Source organism: Microchirus variegatus (genome assembly GCF_963457635.1).
Source record: "Microchirus variegatus genome assembly, chromosome: 9".
In the NCBI taxonomy this organism is placed as follows: Eukaryota; Metazoa; Chordata; class Actinopteri; order Pleuronectiformes; family Soleidae; genus Microchirus; species Microchirus variegatus.
In genome coordinates this window covers 29,062,123-29,080,906 of record NC_139810.1, presented here as the reverse complement: position 1 = coordinate 29,080,906, position 18,784 = coordinate 29,062,123, and the positions used below count along the sequence as shown (strand labels likewise).

Sequence of the window (18,784 nt, the reverse complement as noted above, 5' to 3'; positions counted from 1 at the left end):
TTTTTTTTTGAATTTCGGACGACATAGTATTGTACAACGTTTTTGTCAAATTTTGGACCAAAAACTTTTTTCCCAAAAAATTGTAACATTTTGAACGACATAGTATAGTATGATGTTTTTGTCAAATTTTGGACGCCATAGTTATTACAAATGGGATTTCTTTCAGTTTTTTTTTGGTTTTTTTTCTTTGACGGCCCTCAGTCCAATGTTGGGTTCCTAAATTGGCCCTCAGGTATCAACACTTTGAGAACCCCTGATCTAAATGTTACACACTTGGCCTTGAAAGACAAAACAATTAAGAGATTACTAGAGAAAATTAGAGAGACAGATTATATTCTGTGATGAAAATAATCCTTAGTTGCAGCTCTAATGAACTGTTGTTATGATAAAATACACAACACGGATAATAGCCTTATCAAACTAAAAATATTGACATCATTCTCCATCTTTTAAACACATGCTCTGTCTGGTTTGTCTGTTTCAGGTAAATAAAAACGTAAAAAGAGTTATTTCCAAAGCTACGAAAGCTAAATTGTTTTTATTTTATAGTATATAGCATATTCCATTTCTGCCAAATAAACCCTCTAAATGTTACACACTTGGCCTTGAAAGACAAAACAATTAAGAGATTACTAGAGAAAATTAGAGAGACAGATTATATTATATGATGAAAATAATCCGTAGTTGCAGCTCTAATGAACTGGTGTTATGATAAAAACACGACAGGGATAATAAACATGTTCAGGTTACAGTTGCTCCATATCCTCACAACCTGCCCAGGGTAAAAAAAAAGAAGAAAAAAGTCGATGACGTAAAGTGTCTGACCCTCCTGACGATACCTGAGGCGCCAGAAATGACTCAAGAAACAAAGAATGTCGTCTCTGTTGGTTAATAAAACACTAGTTAACAACACACTGTACTGTATTCACAGTGTGAACGAACCGTGGAACGTGTTTACTTAAATCACACACGACGACGACGACAGGTGAAGGAAGGTGGGACGAACTTCCACACTTTTCTGTCTTCACTCCCTTCACAAGTTCATTTGAACGCTGCTGTTTAATAAAGAACAACAGGAAACTGCCTGAAAACGTTCTGTGGTGAAAAGCGACTTAATGGGAAAGAGTTCCGAGTGTTTTGTGAGGTTGTGGAAAGTCACTGAAGAATAAAAGTGTGTGTTCGCGAAAAAAGGGGAGAAAGAAAAAAAAAAAGAAACTTACCGAGCGGTTGGACCGTCGCTTTTTGGAGCCGCGCAGGAACATTTTACCGTCTGCTGGGGGTTAAAAACAGCCTGTGTCCGGGTCAACAAACGGGGGAAAGACACACAAAAGTCCTTCTGTATGAATTGACAGGCGTGTGTTCCGTCTACATGATGTTCCGCGCAGACTATACGACAGTTCTCCTCCTCATTCCGCCTGCGCTAACTATTTTGGAAACTACAGCGACAAGCGAGGCTAACGTGGGGAAAAACACCACTTCCTGTTGGCTTTTTCAGAATAAAACACACACGCACCCATTTGTGTTACATTACTCGAGCATAAAGCAAACCGAGCATTCGAATAATTAAGAAAACACATATAATATTACTTGTCTGGCCATTTTAGAGTCCGGACAAAAAACACATTCACGCAAACTGATACCGTTTGTGCTTTTATTTTGCAAGCAAGAAACGCTTCACCTTACTCCTCCTAAGAGTTCCTGTTTAACTTGACGAAACTCTAACTTCACCTGAACACTGAGTGCAGACGGCAAATCCAAAGCTTTATTTCACCCAGGATACAAGACAAAGTCATTTAAAAAGAAATGTATTCATCTACACTGGGGATTTGCAACAAAACACATTTTTGACCCCTTCTCCTCCCAAATATAATTAAATCTGGAGCTGCTATTAGACCCATAAACTGAAGATAGCATCATGCATAAAGTTTTATTTATAAAGAGAATAAAGCTTAGTTTTCATAGCTCTTGACAAACGAAAACAGTGAGTTTGGAGAGGTTTTTAGCAACCACATTTGATGTAGACACAGGATGTGATGCATATTTTTAATTGACAAACTATCAAAACCCTTTTATTTATTTTTTTGCCTTGCTCTCTAAATAAGGTGTTCACTTTGAAAGACTTTTATTTTAAATAATTGTCTTTTCTTTTGAAACTACAGGAAGCCAGTGCACAGGGGCTGAAGGGGACACATGTGGCTCCCCTAAATCACGCAGTGTGAAATAATAAATATTGTTTAACACAAGAGAAAGTACTGAACAAATGTAACACGTATTTTTAGAGGATGAAGGTATTATTGGACTCTGGCTGCCACAGCATCAGTAAGACGGGGACTTAATTTGATAACAGTGTGAGCCAAAACAAAGGATTAACATTCCGCTGTGAGTCGATAAAATGACATGGTGGTAAATAATATACTACAGTTCACACTGCGACGGAAAGGCAGTGGTGCCACCGCGGGAAAACGGAGGAGCAAAAATGACTTTTATGATATGATCTTTAAAATGAAAAAAGGGAAGTGCATGTGTAGCAGCAACAAAGACTTTTTCCAGATAAAAGATCACAGATACAAGCTGCAGTCACAGTTAGTCAACCCAACATCCTGGCAAATGTTTTGTCCTCCATCATATTTGAATAACAACAGTTATGAAGAGAGGTGAATCCAAATTCTGACACAGCTACAGTCATGTTTCTACACTTTTAACTTCCATTATTATTATTATTTGAGGCCCAAGCTGTTTCCAGTTGAGCAGTGCATTTAAAATGAAGTGTAAAAGTCTGCTTCCATCTAGTGGCAACCTGAGAGAAGACACGTGGGTTGTGTAGTATCAACAGATTTCCTTTGCAGTGACAATGGCTTTTATTTCCCCAAAGCATGACATGCTTTAAATTACAAAATTACAAACTGCAGACTCATGAACAACCTGTTAGGAAACATCATTGTGGTAACAAGACAATGTTTTAGACAGATCGTACAGAAAGGGTACAAGAAACAGATATAGAACATACTAACGCTAACCCATTCATAATATTTAATCTATTTGATATTTCTTCAGACGTTTTGTTCTTAAAACTCAAAAATGTATTATAAAAATTATTTCACAACTGGACTGTAAAAACTAACTATTTAAAAAATATTATGCACCTTAACAATGTGTTACAAAATGTGAGGGAAAAGAAAAACCTGAGCAACTTTCATGTAATCTCTGCAGTGAAAGGTGTAAAAAGGCCATTGGATAACAGGTATTATGTAAATATCTTAATATTATTTTCAAATAGTTTTCACTGTTCACCGTTTGTTGTTCTTAAATCTAATACAACTGAATATTCTGTGTTTTTATATATTTCTGTTTATTCAACGCCTATTTTCTATTTGTCACTGAACATTTGCTGCTGCAACACGAGCATTTTCCACAGTGTTGGATCATTTAATCTCATCGCATCTGAGAATCAAACTAGTGACTCAAATTAGGCACATGTTGACAGTTAATGGACATCTATGGTTGCCAATGATGCGGACTAAAACCCTGATTAGTAGAAAAACACCCAAAAAGACTGCTGATACAGGACAAAAGGCCACTTCGTGTGGTATGTGTAAAAGATGGGACGGGGTAAGTTAACTGGTTAATGTAAATGAGGCTTTAAGGCACTGCAACACACAGGAAGTAATGACGGAGGAGCAAATGCTTAAACCGCTGTGAAAACTCAAGCTATCAAACGGAAGAGGAGCATAATTATGTTAAACCATTTCTAATTACACGTTTTAGTCCAAATGACACGGTTACGACTTAATACAGCAGTGCGTCAACAGGAGACATGGATCAGACAAGCTGCAACGACAACATCAAATTCAGTTTTACACTGTGTTGTTCACAGTTTCCCTTTTTTTTCTGCTTATTTTTTCTTTTTTTAAATGAGTGGTACGTTGAGGTTGGACTAAACATGTCTGAGAGGGTTTCCTGGTGTGGTAGATGAGGTTATTCCTGACATACATGTGTGTATGATACCACTCACTTTGGCTATGTCATCCTTGCCATCAGACACGGCCCTAAAACAAATCTGCTCATCTGCTCAAACCATTCAGTGGCATTGAAAAAAAAAAAAAAAAAACAGTGACCCATTCGTTTTGACTGTCCATTGTTTTCTCTGCTCCACCTTCTGTTCAAGTCTCCACAAAATGTCTTCTCAGTCCTCCTCAATGTTCTTGACACAAGTGCACGTGTCCGTGTTTACACTCCGTCATCTGCGATAAAGAAACAATCAGAGAGTGAGGGAAAAACAAACATCTCGTCGTATAATAAATTATGTCCAGGTGCTCCTTAGACACAGCGAATTGCGATTATTTTTGACTGAAATTGCGATATGAGTGGAAATGGTACTTTTTCATATAATTATTCTCTTTTCCATTTGACTGACATATTTAAAACAGAGTTCCTACACATTTTCCATTTCAAAATTCCATACTTCTCCAGAATCAAATTTCCAGACTTCTCAGAGGATTTTTCAATATTAAACATGTGAATACCAATTGTTAGATGTTTATTATGTAAATAAATAGTTTTAAAATCCTTCAGTAAATTTTCATGAAGCGAGTCCTCGGAAAACTTGCATCGACCCATGACAATGTCGTGGCCGACAATCGGTGGCTGACTCGACGACACGTATGGAAAATAATACATAAATGAGAATCACAGTCAGTAACAGTAACCATGGTAACGCGACACCATTCTATAGCCAGCTTGATTAGTTTAATGTCATCTACAGGTCGGCTATGTTGCGTTAGTAACTTGTTTTGATTTGTATATATTAATATATTTAATTTTAGAAAGTGAGATAATAGTCTGGAAACAACACAAACATTTTTCCATACTTATCCAGACCTGGAAATGACTCTAATTCAATTCCATACTTTTCAATGCTGCGTAGGAACCCTGTTAAAAAGACTACTGTGTAATATTTGTGCAAAGCTGTTTTCTTAAGTTTGTAGAATATAATCTGATATGGTCATTTTTTCACACATTTTGCGTTTAAGAAATAGTGCGCCTCCTACGACTCGCGGTTTTGATAACATTTCGATTAAGGGATTTTATTGCAAGGCTCCACCTCTAACAAAAATCCAGCTCTGTGAACTGTGCATGCAGAGAGAGCAGTGAATCAGTCATGAAACAGGTTTTTCTGATCATTCTAAAGTGGTTATGATGTAAATAAGTTGTTTAATGCAAAAACACAGAGACAAGTGGATCTCCTGCTAGACGTATCGATGAACTCAAAGGAAACTATTAGGTCACACTCCAGAGATTATCGGTCACACACTGTTGTGTGTTTACAAGTGTTAACCAAGTGTGTAAATATGCATGTGTTGCTCTTACGGGTGGGAGCTGGATTGTGCTGCCTGTTCTTCATTTGCAAGTAGATGGTGTAGGTGTCGTAAGCAAACAACAGACCAGCGATCAAACCAAACACCTAAAAAAAATTAGAAACACAAGGTAGATTCAGAATCACAGTGATAATCATCACATAAAAAGACAACATTCTGGCATAATACATTACACATGACAATAAGCAAGTGAAGACGGCAAGACTTTGAAAATGAGAGAATCTCTCTCTGACTTGAGAGGGAACAAACAACAATCACTGTAGGGCAACGTTGTGATGCCTTCATCCCCAATTACATGTGGTGTATAAACAAAAGATCGAGGCTTAAAGTGGCATGAGATGCCAATAGTGAATGTGTGTCAACAGAACAGTAATAGTAACAATAGAAATATCTTTCTTCAATATCGATATTTCAAATGTATGCATTGTGCAAACATACTTTGAGAAAGAACACATTATTTCCGTCCATACAGAAGGTAAAACTGCAGCTATGTGTCGGCATCTTACGCTCACGACCTTAATTATCTGACATTTGTCTCGATTATAATCGAGACATTTTTATTGTGATAATGCATCGTTCAGCCCTTCCCGGAACCACACTGTATGAGCAACAATGCATCTGCTGCTCTCCTTCCTTTTTGTTAGATGCTGCGCTGGTCGTCCTGTCAGATGCGTTGCGACACTCCCAAGGTGTCGCAACTGAAAGCACATCCTCTTTTTTTAGCTATGATACAACGTTTGTGTGTTTGTCATATCCTTTGGGTTATTAGGCCATGAAGAGGAGAAGTCAAGCTTCTAAACCACGGAGACCACAGGACCTACGGTGACTGATTTCAAGTCAAATTTATGAAGCATGTTTAAAATCAAAAACGTGTAGCCATCCCCTTAATCAGATAATGTACAGTACCAGAAACTGAACCACTGTGGTGGTTTGTACTGTACAGTAAAAAGGAGCGATCTTGTCTTTGATGCACGAAATGTGTCTCAGACAAAAAAAGTTCTTTGGCTGGTATTTGACATTCTTTAACAAAAAGACTGCCTGGAACTGATTAAGATTCTATTGCTGACTGACTGCTTTCACTCAATTATGGTGTTAATTATACTGAAAACAAATGACTGCAGTATCTCACCCCTGACGTATTTGATTAGTTTCCACATTTGCAGCTCAAGTAATTTGTCGTCGTGACAACAAGCAGCAAAACTCTTCCGCTGAGTCACAGCGGCTTCACTTACCCCGCCTGCGATACGAGCGCCGTCCCCGGCTCCTCCGATGACACAGATCAGAGAGGTGATGATGTAAAGGAGGGCACCGAGAGCAGCGCGGAACAGATCCTGTGAACAAGGAGGCAGAGGAAGGTGAACACCTGTGCAACTGTGGCACAGAAGTGTGTGTGTGTGTGTGTGTTAGTGTTGAGTTAACTCACAGTCCAGATCCAGTTGACCACGAGGATCTGCTTGTCCAGCTCCATCATGAAGATGCCAAAGAAAATTATGGAGAAGATCATCTCACAGATGGCCACAGCAGAGTAACCTCCGTACAGAGACGCGGCATAGCAGATGAGGATGATTAAACTGATGACCTGAGAGTGATAACGGGAAGGGGGAGGTGGGGGAAAAGAGAATAAGGATTTTGTTATGCTAGAAAACTAATAGATGCTGTCTTCATTCCTCCTGTCTTTCACACTTCACATAGGCTTTTAGCCAGCAGGGCTGTACTGAAAATAATAAGAAATTAGACGTCCTACTTTTAGGCAGGACGCCCAAAAGACGCCCTATGTTTTCCTCCCGTTTCCCCCGGTAACCACCGAAACGATGTTGTGATGACGCGCGGGTATAGACAGGTGCGTGCTGGCCGTACAAGATCAGTTTGGAACACCAATAAAACAATTCCAACAAGATGTGAGGACACGGTGGAACAGCACATATTAAATGCTGGAAAGTCTGCTGGAAACCGAAGGGCAGGGGGGGGGGGCACCCTCTAAAAAATCCTAGCTCAAAAGCCTGACTTCACAGGTTCCATCCATCCATCCATTATCTACCGCTTTATCCTCCACCAGAGGGTCGCGGGGGGGTGTTGTGCCTATCTCAGCAGACATTGGGCGATAGGCGGGGTACACCGTGGACAGTTCCCGTTCACTCACACTCTCACACCTACGGTCAATTTAGAGTGACCAGTTCACCTAATTCCCATATCGCATGTTTTTGGACTGTGGGAGGAAGCCGGAGAACCCGGAGAAAACCCACGCACACACGGGGAGAACACGCAAACTCCTTGCAGAAAGGCCCTTGTTCCGAAGTTGTCCCAAACGGGCCTCGAACCCAGGAACCCGGGTCTTCTGGCTGCAAAGGCAAGAGTGCTAACCACTACACCAACCGTGGGTGAAAACTGTTGGACTGTGAGATGTTTTAATCTGAGGACGAAGGTTCATCTCAGTGCTCAGTTAGAGAAAAGGAGCTGTGTCCAAGATCAGTCGGACTGTGTCCACTCTCAGGATTAGTCAGTCAGACAATAATTCACTCAAACAAACCCAACATTGTTCAATCAATCATAAAAAAAACATCAGTCTTCTTTGCCAGGACTCAAGTCAAATAGCAGTGTATCAGACTATGACAGCCTGCTGTCTCATTAGATTTATACTCAACTGTTTGTTCCACCCTTTTCATATGAGGGGGGGAAAAAAAGTATGTGCATTCTTCTCGGTCCATTGCATTGGAAAGCTGCCAATGTGGAGAAATCATAAATGTAGGCAGCCTACGCCTCAGAAGCCTGCTGCTGTCAGTAGTCATGGGATGATATAAACATTTTCCACCACCATCATCCAGACCAAAATAATTGTAATTCACCATATTATTGACATGGTTTAATTTAATACAGACGTAGCCTTCCGTCTACACTTATGCTAGTCAGAAACATCGAATATGAGATACTTTTTTTTGTCTGAAATAATACGTTACAAGGAAAAATGCTGCCCCCCATTGTGGCACATTAATAAATAAATCACAAGCACTGTATGTTAGTGAGTTAGACAGGATTTTCGAGTCACTCGTGAACCCACGATGAGCAATAATATCCTATATTGTCCCATCACTAGCACTTTATTCTGAAAGCCATGTTAATACTGGTTAATTCCTTCTTTTCTCTTTAAACAAACCCATCTTCGAAAAAAGACATTTGAGATTATGGTCCACTTTGATCCGATTACATGTCAGGCATAGTTAATTCCACTTTTTACTAGGCCTGTTGGATTAATAGTTTTTAAATTGTAATTGCAATTATTTAGTTAGGACCACGTATCTAGGCAACGCAATAGACTTGGTTCCGATATACACAGTAGAAAAGGCTGGCTTTCGACATTTGCTTCATGTGCTGGACCCCCGCTACAAGCTACCAGGCCAAAAACGTACAAATCGGAATCGGAAATCTGGTTTTGAGACGAGAAAATTCGGGATTTTATTTTTGGACAAAATCGAACAGCCCTTCTTTCTACAACAACCTAAACGATCAGATCGGGAAACAAGAAGGACGCTCAATTCTGTGTCATGGCTATGAAAACCGAGGTGACCTTTGCTTTGAAACATGGTCCAGCCAGTCAATTATGGTCAATTTGAATACACAACCTCATTAAAATGGTGACTGACTCATTAATTGGCAGAAAGTGGGTCAAGAATCCATTCCCTCACACCATCACAGTAGCACCACTAGCTTGGACTGTTGATGTGGATCCATAGATTAATGCTGTTGTCATTATGACATTTTGATCATTCAACAACTTTATGTAAGCGAAGATAGCGACAGCGAAAGAAGTGGGGCTATGACATCACCATTTGCCTATAGCAGTGTACTGGTTGTATGCACAAAAACGCTAAGGGCAGCGTCTTGAGATTTCTCGATTTTCCCTTAGATTTCTGCTTTTCACACATCCTGCGGTTGAAGTTTACGGTTGGTAAAAAGGCGAGTGCACTTACCGTTTCTGCTGCCAGTATGGTGCCTTTACGTGTTTTCAGATAACTTTTCAGCTTCTCCCGGGAATAAACAACGAACCTGGGCCTGGCATCAGTTATTGCAGCTGTATCAGATATTTTGGTTATATCGGACAATTCCGTTAGATCAGCTATTTCGGTTATATCCGCCAATTCAGTTGTATCGTCCATTTTGTGTGACAACATATGGACACTTTAGAACTGCTGCTCAAACTAACTGGAAGTTGTTTTTCTCGGCGTAATATCCTGGTTGGTCGCGGTCAGAGCGGCTTCACAGGAAAACTCTTGTTTTCAGTTTGAGGGAAGAGGAGCCAAGATGGTGCTCGCGGAGCATTTGCTGCACTGCCAAACTCCTGCCTTCACAAGCGCCTTGGAAATTCCACAACCTCACTTTCAGCTAGAGTATATCTTTCTCGCACCTCAGAGGTAAGTCTGTGTCCAAATGTTTATCACCAGTGCTATTTTCAACAAAGATCCTAACAAGACAGATAGAATGAGAACATGCTCGACGTATACACATGTTAAAAGACGTGAAAGATACCGAAATGGAACACTTTAAAGTAATACTTGAAAGCAAATGATGTCATTTTGTTTACTCCATTTATGGAAACTGAAAAATAAGCATATAGGGGTTTTGTTGGACGCTCATGAAAATTGTTAGAGATTACTTGTATATTATGTGATTATAGTCACTTATGGACATAATCTCAGAATCGTGACGGTATCAAAATGATGACCAATGGGTTTGGACTGGAGCAGTGGTCAACAGAACTAAACTCAAACTCAAGTGAATCGAAGAACTACATATTTTCTGATCATTTTACAGAAGGTTTTAATGTAAATAGAAAGTGCAGCCTCTGCTCTGACAAAGTGTCAGACATGCTCTCCTCTGTCTGCAGCCCTCTGACACCGACACTCAATTAGGACTTGGGCAAGACCTTTAACATCTATCTATAAATGCAAGGGACGTCCGCCCGGCTGTCTGTTAATAGTAATGACTATGCAACGGCTCGCTTGACAGGCTTTGAACTTGGCAGGCGACTTCCTACGGGCACCAGTGTTTGTGCAGTGCTGACATTATTCCCCTTTAATCATGCAAATGACATACTGCATTGCATTGACATACTGGTGTCATTTTAAGCATCAAATGGTTAAATTTAAAGGTGCATTATGTAATAAATCTAAAGCAACTGGCCATAAAATCCTCCTAATATGTCACAGAGACTCAGGAATAATGTTCATATAACAAACTGAACTCACAGACAAAATATTTGTATTAAAAAAAAAATATTTTGCAGACTGCAAATCATGTTTATGTTTTGAAGTCATGTTTTGGCATGTGGCACCACCCACCGCCGTCTACCAATCATTACAGTCAGTAGATTCTCAGCTGCCAAGCAACCACAGGTTGCCAGTTAGGTCAGAAAACGAACCGAAAAAGACCTCTGTATTTTGAATTTGAATGTAGTAACCATTTTTGGCCACATTCTTACATATGGCACCTTTAACATTTTGATATGATATATATATATATTAATTGCACTAAAGCCTAAAAATATTGTGATGTTTTACTGCTCAGCCCTCATATCAGGTCAAATACACATATTACGTTTTTCTCATTATATCATTGAATTTAAATTCTGCCTTTTGAAAATTCTTCTTTCTAAAACATACATTTTGCACTTCCACCCTGCAGTTCACTGTGCAAATCAGGTGTTCTGAAGCATTTCTCTGCATTGTTTTCTTGGTACGAGTAAAAATAAATGAATCATTGCACAACACTAAGCACATAAATCATGTCTATTGGTCATTTAAAAAGCACATTTTGCACATTGCCGTGTTTTATTCTCAGACACAGACAACCTGGAGGCCAGTGTCAAATCGCGGCGGTCTACACGATACACACATGATGTAACCGACTCGACACTAACTCTACATCTGTCACTACTGCTTCCCCCCCCCCCGTCCCCTCCCTTCCACTAAACGGCAACTGTTACACAAACACGCAGTGGGCCAGTTTGATGCATCAGTAGTTCATGTGTTCTTGAGACAGGCACAGACTGCCTCTGTAGAGTAGCGTGGTGGTCGAGGCCAAGGTCCGAGACAAAAGGGGCTCTATTAAGACCAGAGGGGCCGTCACTCGGAGAAACACCCACTGCATGGATCCCTGAGAACAAGAAAGGCTCTGAGATGTTGACACTCCTATGTTTTCCACACAGCGGTGGATCTGTTTGCATGGGGTCAGTGTTTTGAGATTTCGACTAGGACCCATTCATATCTGTATAATGAGCAACTCTTTTAAACCGACTGGAGGTTAAATTGTTTGGAATGGTTGGCTAATTATAGTCAGAGGCAACGCGAGTGAGCCAGGATGTAGTCTGTTGTGCAGAGACAACCAAAACAGTAATGGTTGCTAGGGAAGTCACTTACATTTTGGGGTATTTATTTTTTGGCACTTGCCGTGGGCACACTAACGTCTATAACGTGCATGTTGAGAGCAAAATGGAACTTTTGATTTCATTTCATCACTCTTCTTTTTTTGCTCATCTTTCCTCAATGAACTCTTCTTCCACATTTTACTCGAAAGCCTCTTTCACAATAACAGTAGAGGGAACTTCTTTTTTTTAACTGGGTGATCCCTCTTTTTTTTAAAAAAGTGATTACAACAAGTCCCATTGCCAGTGGTTGTTGGTCTGTTATGTGGTGTTTTTTTTCCACCCTGGATCACCCATGCATGAAATGTGTCACATCAAAAACGCACTGGGGAAAAAAAAGCATGAAGAGAAAACAAGTGGGAGGGAGGAGAACACAACACCACTGCAAAGGAGCATGGTGACAATGGTGCGGCTACTTTTATATCATCATATACTTAAACTCAACAGGGTGTGAATGCTTTTAAAGGTGATAATAGCTATACTAATGTTAGCATTGCACACATTACAGCTGATCAAATAGTAAGGCCAAGAGGAGCTTTGGAGGAGTCCTTTGCACCCGAACATGAATGTAAGAGAGATTAGAGCTGCAACTACCGATTAATCTGTTGATTATTTTCTGTATGAAGCGAGTACTTGTTTGGTCCATAAAAGATTTTGATCGGTGTTCCCCAGACCTTGTGTAGATGATTGATTGGGTTAATGATTTCTTTGTTAAATGGAAAGAAACCAGAAAATATTCACATTTAAGAAGGGGAATCCTGTTTCAGTCCCCGTGATAAAGCATGTTTTTTTGGACCAGTGGACTACAATGAAGGATTACTACTTGTAGTCATCACTGTGGAGTCGGTATGAGTGTTTCTAATGCCATGCTAACTTGTAGCATTGACTTGCGCTAGCCATAGCACCAGCGAGCTCGGCAACTAGAAGAAGTGACTGAAATCTCTTGAAAACGTCTCCAGACGTCTCCATCACACCGGCTGAGTTGGAAAATAGGTCTTATGTCCAAAATTCCAAACTATCCCTTTAAGACTAAGAGCAAACAAAGGTAAAGTGGAAGATCATCCGAGTGCATGACTCATTACTTATCACTACTGGCTTAAGCTGTGACACATGGCAATCTGAAATTTGCTGTAGATGGGTGTGGCTATGATCTGTATGTTGTTCTGCAGCTTCATGTGCTCATGTATGGTCATGCCTCTGCAAGGAAGAACAAAGGCAAGGCAAACTATATGAAAACTAGTTACGGCATGGAAACGTTACTGTGAAAACCTGCTGACAGTCAGTGCATGAAGTCAAACATTCCATTTTTCCTCTCAACCTTTAACCTGCAACCATGGCTACTGTGGTTAAAAATCCTATTTCCTATTAGATTTGTTGTATTAAGCTGTAATGACATTTGTCTTCCGGTTTGGTACGGTCAGCTTTCTGTCCTCATTGTAAACAAAATCCGATATCCAAAATACAGATGACTTCCTTTAAAGCCCTGACTGGGAGGAAACAACACACTGATGTGTGTGTACCCTTGAATGGCACACCAGAGTGTGCTTGTGTGTGCCAAGCAATTCACGCATTCCTTGTTCCTGAGGCCAAACTTCACACACAGCCTGGAATTTCCATTACATCCAAAAAGAAAAAAAGACTTTTACAGTGGGTGGACCACTGACCACCAACATCTGACAGCCTGCTCTATAATGGCCTTGTTGAGTTATGAGAACAAGGCTTTTCATCACTGATACAAAAAAAAGCTTCCCTTGCTTTTAGAAACAAGTGAACCTTGTAGTGCAGTAGTCCATACTTTACTGTGAGGTATGCTGCAGTAGACAGGCCAGATATGAGCTTGCACAAAGGTAGAAGTGTTCAAAAAATTTACATAAGTAAATCTAGGCTTATTTTATTAAAGATACTTCAGAAATTACATGGAATACCAAAAAAAAAAAGGTGTTATTCCTGAAGTAGTGTTTCCAAACCCTGGCATATATCACTGGTACTAGGCCTGAGCTGATCTGGGGCATCAAAAACCAGTGGGATGCAAGCGCTGAAAGAGTCAAACTTTACCCAACCATAACAATGCTCCACAGCAGACTGGGTGTTAAATATCTAGTGTGCTTGTCATCACACACACAACACTATGACCACACAGTCTCTGGAAACCAGGCTGAGTGCTTACTACGCTTTCTTAACACGACAGGAGCAGAGTACTATCTAAAGTGGTGATTACACTGCTACAACTGCGTAATGCGCTATTCAACTGCGTAACCACGGAGACCCCTCGAGCCCTCGTAGTTCTCCGTCGTGGTGCTGGATACGCGGTGCAATTTCACGTCCGATCAGTAGGAGGCGAGACTGACCTAGTCCCATGAATAACATTGGAACACAGATACTTTAGGCGTTCTTCAATTGGATTCATCTCGAGTGCGTCTTCGTGCTAGTAGTCGGTGTTTTGAAAATGGCGCTGCCAGTGTTTACGTTGTGATAGTAGTCAAACCGGAAAAGTAATAACGGAAACTATGTTTTTAGAGGACCGATTGCTGCCCTTGCTGTCTCCGTTGTGCCTTGACGGAGTGAAAAAATATTTCATGCAGCCAGAGATGACAGAGAGGCTCTCCGACAGGCTGCCGATGGTGACGGCTGCGATTGGTCCTCGGGAAAGGCAGAGATAACTCTGTGCCGGCCACTGTGCGCACCGAGCATCCACAGACAACCGACAACGTCGCTGGCAAACTATAAATACGTCATATCTTAATACACAAACCACATGTTTAGACTCTAAATGGCTAATTTCGCAACCTCAAATGATCTTAAAACTGTGTTCCGGGACACAGAAAAATATTTATCTAAGGTGAGAAACGGCCACTGTTTCAATGTTATTCAGCTGCAACAACAACAACAACAACAGTCCGATTGCTCACTGTAGACAGAAGCACAACAACCTTGCGTAGCGACCCCTACTGATCGGGCGAAAAATTGCAGTGCGTATCCGGAACCACGACGGAGAACTATGAAGGCTCGAGGGGTATAATGTAGCCCTTACGCAGGGGTAAAGATTGGGCTTGATAGTCATCTCATGGAGCAGATTATCAGCTCTGTTGTGTCCCGTCTCCTCTACCTCACATAAACTCAATCCACATAAATGTAATAAAGTAAAATGTACAACACGTAGTAGTGGGGAAAACAGGCACAAATGTACCAAGCAAAGTACAAACACCTGAAACTACACACGAGAAAACCGTCTTAGAAATAATTACAGTTAGGATTTGTAAGGTAAGAGGGGGGGGGGGTGTAAACAAGCCTCAGCCTTAAGTTTCCACTGAGAAATAATTGTCATTTCTGTTTCCACAGTTTGTTGCGTCTCCCGAGACTGAGCCGAAAAACAAATAAATGTCATTACCGTAATCGAGGCAACCATGTGAGATTGTGACCATGGAAAACATAACATAACATAACATAAAAACAGTTTCCATTAAGGATGTGGTTGCACTTTGCCACAGCTCACACAACACAGATACAAAAGGTGTAGCTGTGGTGTCGTCTGTTTCCTCCTGTTTGCCAGATGTGCGTCCAAATACAGGCTTAATGATGACACACACACACACACACACACACAGTACATTGCATTTTCTCTTGGCCATATTTGGGGCCACACAGCTTCACTTCTCTGCCCCACAAATAGTATACAGTCTGCGGTCATGAGGACAGGGGGGGAGACGCCTGACGACGGTTAACCCCTATAAGCTGCTGTCATCTGCCATTTACGCTCAGCATTTGTCTCTTTGGTGCCAAATGAGGAGAGAGTGAAGCACATGTGACAGGTGAGGAAAACCCTTCACCTCTGCCCGTGACCCCCTCACCCAACCCCCGACAGATCACATGCTGTTCATTCCCCGTGATGACCCGCACACTGCTGCCTTAAAAATGACTCCCTTAACCCTAATAAATACACGAGAAAACAAGATTTTTTAAACAGCAGGACACGTTCATAACCAACGCCGTGAAACATCTGTATCGCTACGTAAACCAACAACGTAAAGTGAGTGAACTTACTATTTCTGCTGCCAGTATAATCCCTTTCTGGGTCTTCACGTAACTTTTCAGCTTGTCCACGCAGTTCGCGGCGGGGCTGGACGCGGTTGTATCGGCCATTTCTGTAACAACCGGTATCGACAACCTTGTTATATGGACGTACAGTGAGTGAGTTGTTTTAGAGCCTGAACTCCAACAACAACAAAAAAACTGTCTCGAGATGGAAATTCAAATGTTAACGGTCGCAGTGGTTTTTTTTTAAGGTTTTTTTTAACCGACCGCTGTTGCTGTTGTTGCTGCTGCTGTTGCTCCCTGAGAAGTTCTTTCGGTTTGAATCAACTTCTCCGATAAAAGTGAATAAAACTCGCCCTGGTTGGTGTGAGTCAGTCAGTCAGAGCCACAGCAAACACCGCAGGAAAACTCTTGCTTTCAGTGTGTGGAGGAGGAGGTGGAGGAGGTGACAGTGGGGCGTTGGCCTCGCCACAGTGGAGCTGCTGCGTTCACGAACAGCTCGGAAATTCTACATCATGTGAGTACTTCACTCTCCACTGTGGAACTGAACATTTAAAAACAAACAAACAAAAAAATATATATCAGGGCTGTCAAAAGATAACATTTTTAATCAGATTCTAATTTTCTCTTTATATTGTTGTAGGAACGGAGAGATAAATAAAGTATGTGAAAATATAAATGTAAAGAACAATAAAATACTGTAAATAACTTGTAAAAACCTATACAAACTTAGTAAAAACTAAACATTACATTGTAAAAAAAAAAAAAAACACATTATAAGACAATAGAAATAAATAGAAAAAATAAAATGCTGTAAATAACTTTAAAAAAAAACCTATTCATTGCATTGTAAATAACTCACATTATAAACAAAATATAAAGTATAGAAGTTAAATAGTTTTCTTGGGGGAACTAAACCCACAGCAGGAGAAGCACTACTTCTACTAGTTAGCGTTAGCGTTAGCGTCAGCTAGCATTCTGACGCTAATGTTAGCTGCTGTCTGTGTCCCCGTTCGTTAGACAGTGACTGTTAATGTTATGATTATATCATTATCTGCGCCAGCAGCGCCACTTACAACTGTGTGTCTTTCTTTCTTTTTTCTTCATCCTCTCTTTTTTCTTCCTCTTCTAACTTCCTGATTGATAACTCCTCTTCATTTTCCTTCAGCTTCACACAGGTTAACGTGAGGAGACGTGGGGCCTCTTTAGGGAGGTTTACTACTGAGATGTCATTGCTAATCAACCATTGTTGTTTAATGGAGACGGTGATGCAGCTGCTCACTGATGCATTTAGGCTCCGAGTGTCGGGAGCCCCCCTATCGACTCAGGGCCCCAAGCAGTTGCCCGCCGCCTTGCTATCTATATATTATATAGATATATATATATCTTTTGTTTTAGGGCCACATTGAGAAAAAAATGCTTTCTCAAAGTTTCAATTAGCGAGGATAAAGTTGTAAATTCAGAACAAAGTTGTAAATGACAACTTTTTTTTCTCGTAAATTTTACGAGAATAAAGTCGTAATACTCAAACCTGTTGTTTTATACGGTGGCCCTGAGGTGCGAAACCCAAACGCAAATCAAAAAAACGCAAAAGATATCAACGGAAAAAACGTAAGAGGTATGTCTTGTGTTTTTTGATATGCGTTTACGTTTTGATTTAATGTTTTTGTGTGTTCTGCTTTTGTGTTTTTTTGATTTGTGTTTCCGTTTTGATTTGCGTTTGTGATTTTACACCTCAGGGCCACCGTAGTTTTAGAAGAGGAGAGTTGTTAAAATGAGGGCTGTGTAGCATTTTGTGGTAATTTATTTAAAAATACGTTTCACAAACAACAAGATGCTTCATCTTTTTGGTATATGGATATGGATATATATCACTTATACCATTAACAAAACAGTTAAGAAAAGCGAGAACGCTCCTGTGTGGATGGTTATTATTTATCTGTGGATTTCCACACACTTGGAACATACTTAAATTAATACGTATCCATTGTTGTGCAATTTTATTTACCATTTGTATAGAATTTCCTTTTCACCGATATGAGCCACAAGGGTAAAAATAGGAATTGACATTAATATAATGATGCTTTTGAAAATAATACGGTGCAGCAGCTGCAGAAACTGACAGATTACTGTACAGATCCACCAGCACTGCATTTTGCTCACGAAAAAGCACAACGTAAGTGTAGTTTTGTACAAATCGTCAGTCTGCAAGCTAAGCTAACCTACATATTGGCCCATGTCCTGCTAAAATGGTGTTGAAACTCCTTAGAAATAGGCCAACCAAGGACATGCTGTATCTATAAACAACGCTGTCATTTCAAAGCGTTCTATTTCACTTATCTGATTATAACTAATCTGATCAGACCATGACAAAACAAACTAGAGAAAGAAAGAAAAAAACAAACCCTCCTATGAACAGAAGTACACATTTTAACCTTCAACAGAATAATTTCAAGTTTATTTCATTTTGTTACACATGGATCCCATATAATAATAAGAATACAGCGGAATTCTGGAGAGTCTTGGATAATATTATTGTTATTTTTTTTCCTCTTGACTTTTCATTATCATAAATACTAATATGAATACATCGTACACAATAAACACAGCACTATCCAAAGGCGTAGAGATTATCACAAGACATCATTCACCACTAACAACAGAGTATATTTCATTTCAGCATATTCAGAAGAGCTACCGTGAAAGAGTGAAAGACATGGAGAGAAAGGAAGAGAGAAAGAAAGAGGGGGGGAGACTAGAAGAAGAGAGAAAAGCCAGGTGCTTCGAAATTGCCAAATCATTTAGTATATATTTATATATATATATATATATACTTATATATAATTTTTTTTGCAATGAATTGATACACTGGAGGGGTTGGAGGGCCATTCATATTGAAAGGGACCGTGGATGCAACACTACCAATCGAAAAACAACATCTCTGACCTTTATAGCAAACATG

General features: G+C 40.2%; 1 protein-coding gene across 1 annotated transcript; it reads right to left on the bottom strand.

Moving 5' to 3' along the window:
* Positions 1 to 2,848: 2,848 nt before the first annotated feature.
* On the bottom strand, positions 2,849 to 16,225 carry plp2b (proteolipid protein 2b). The gene is made up of 6 exons (XM_083895173.1): positions 16,090 to 16,225; positions 15,832 to 15,932; positions 6,799 to 6,954; positions 6,608 to 6,706; positions 5,368 to 5,461; positions 2,849 to 4,241 (listed from the first exon to the last, which is right to left on the bottom strand). The coding sequence occupies exons 2-6, from the start codon at positions 15,928 to 15,930 to the stop codon at positions 4,228 to 4,230; spliced, it is 462 nt and encodes a 153-aa protein (XP_083751299.1). The 5' UTR covers positions 15,931 to 15,932; positions 16,090 to 16,225; the 3' UTR covers positions 2,849 to 4,227.
* Positions 16,226 to 18,784: the final 2,559 nt, after the last annotated feature.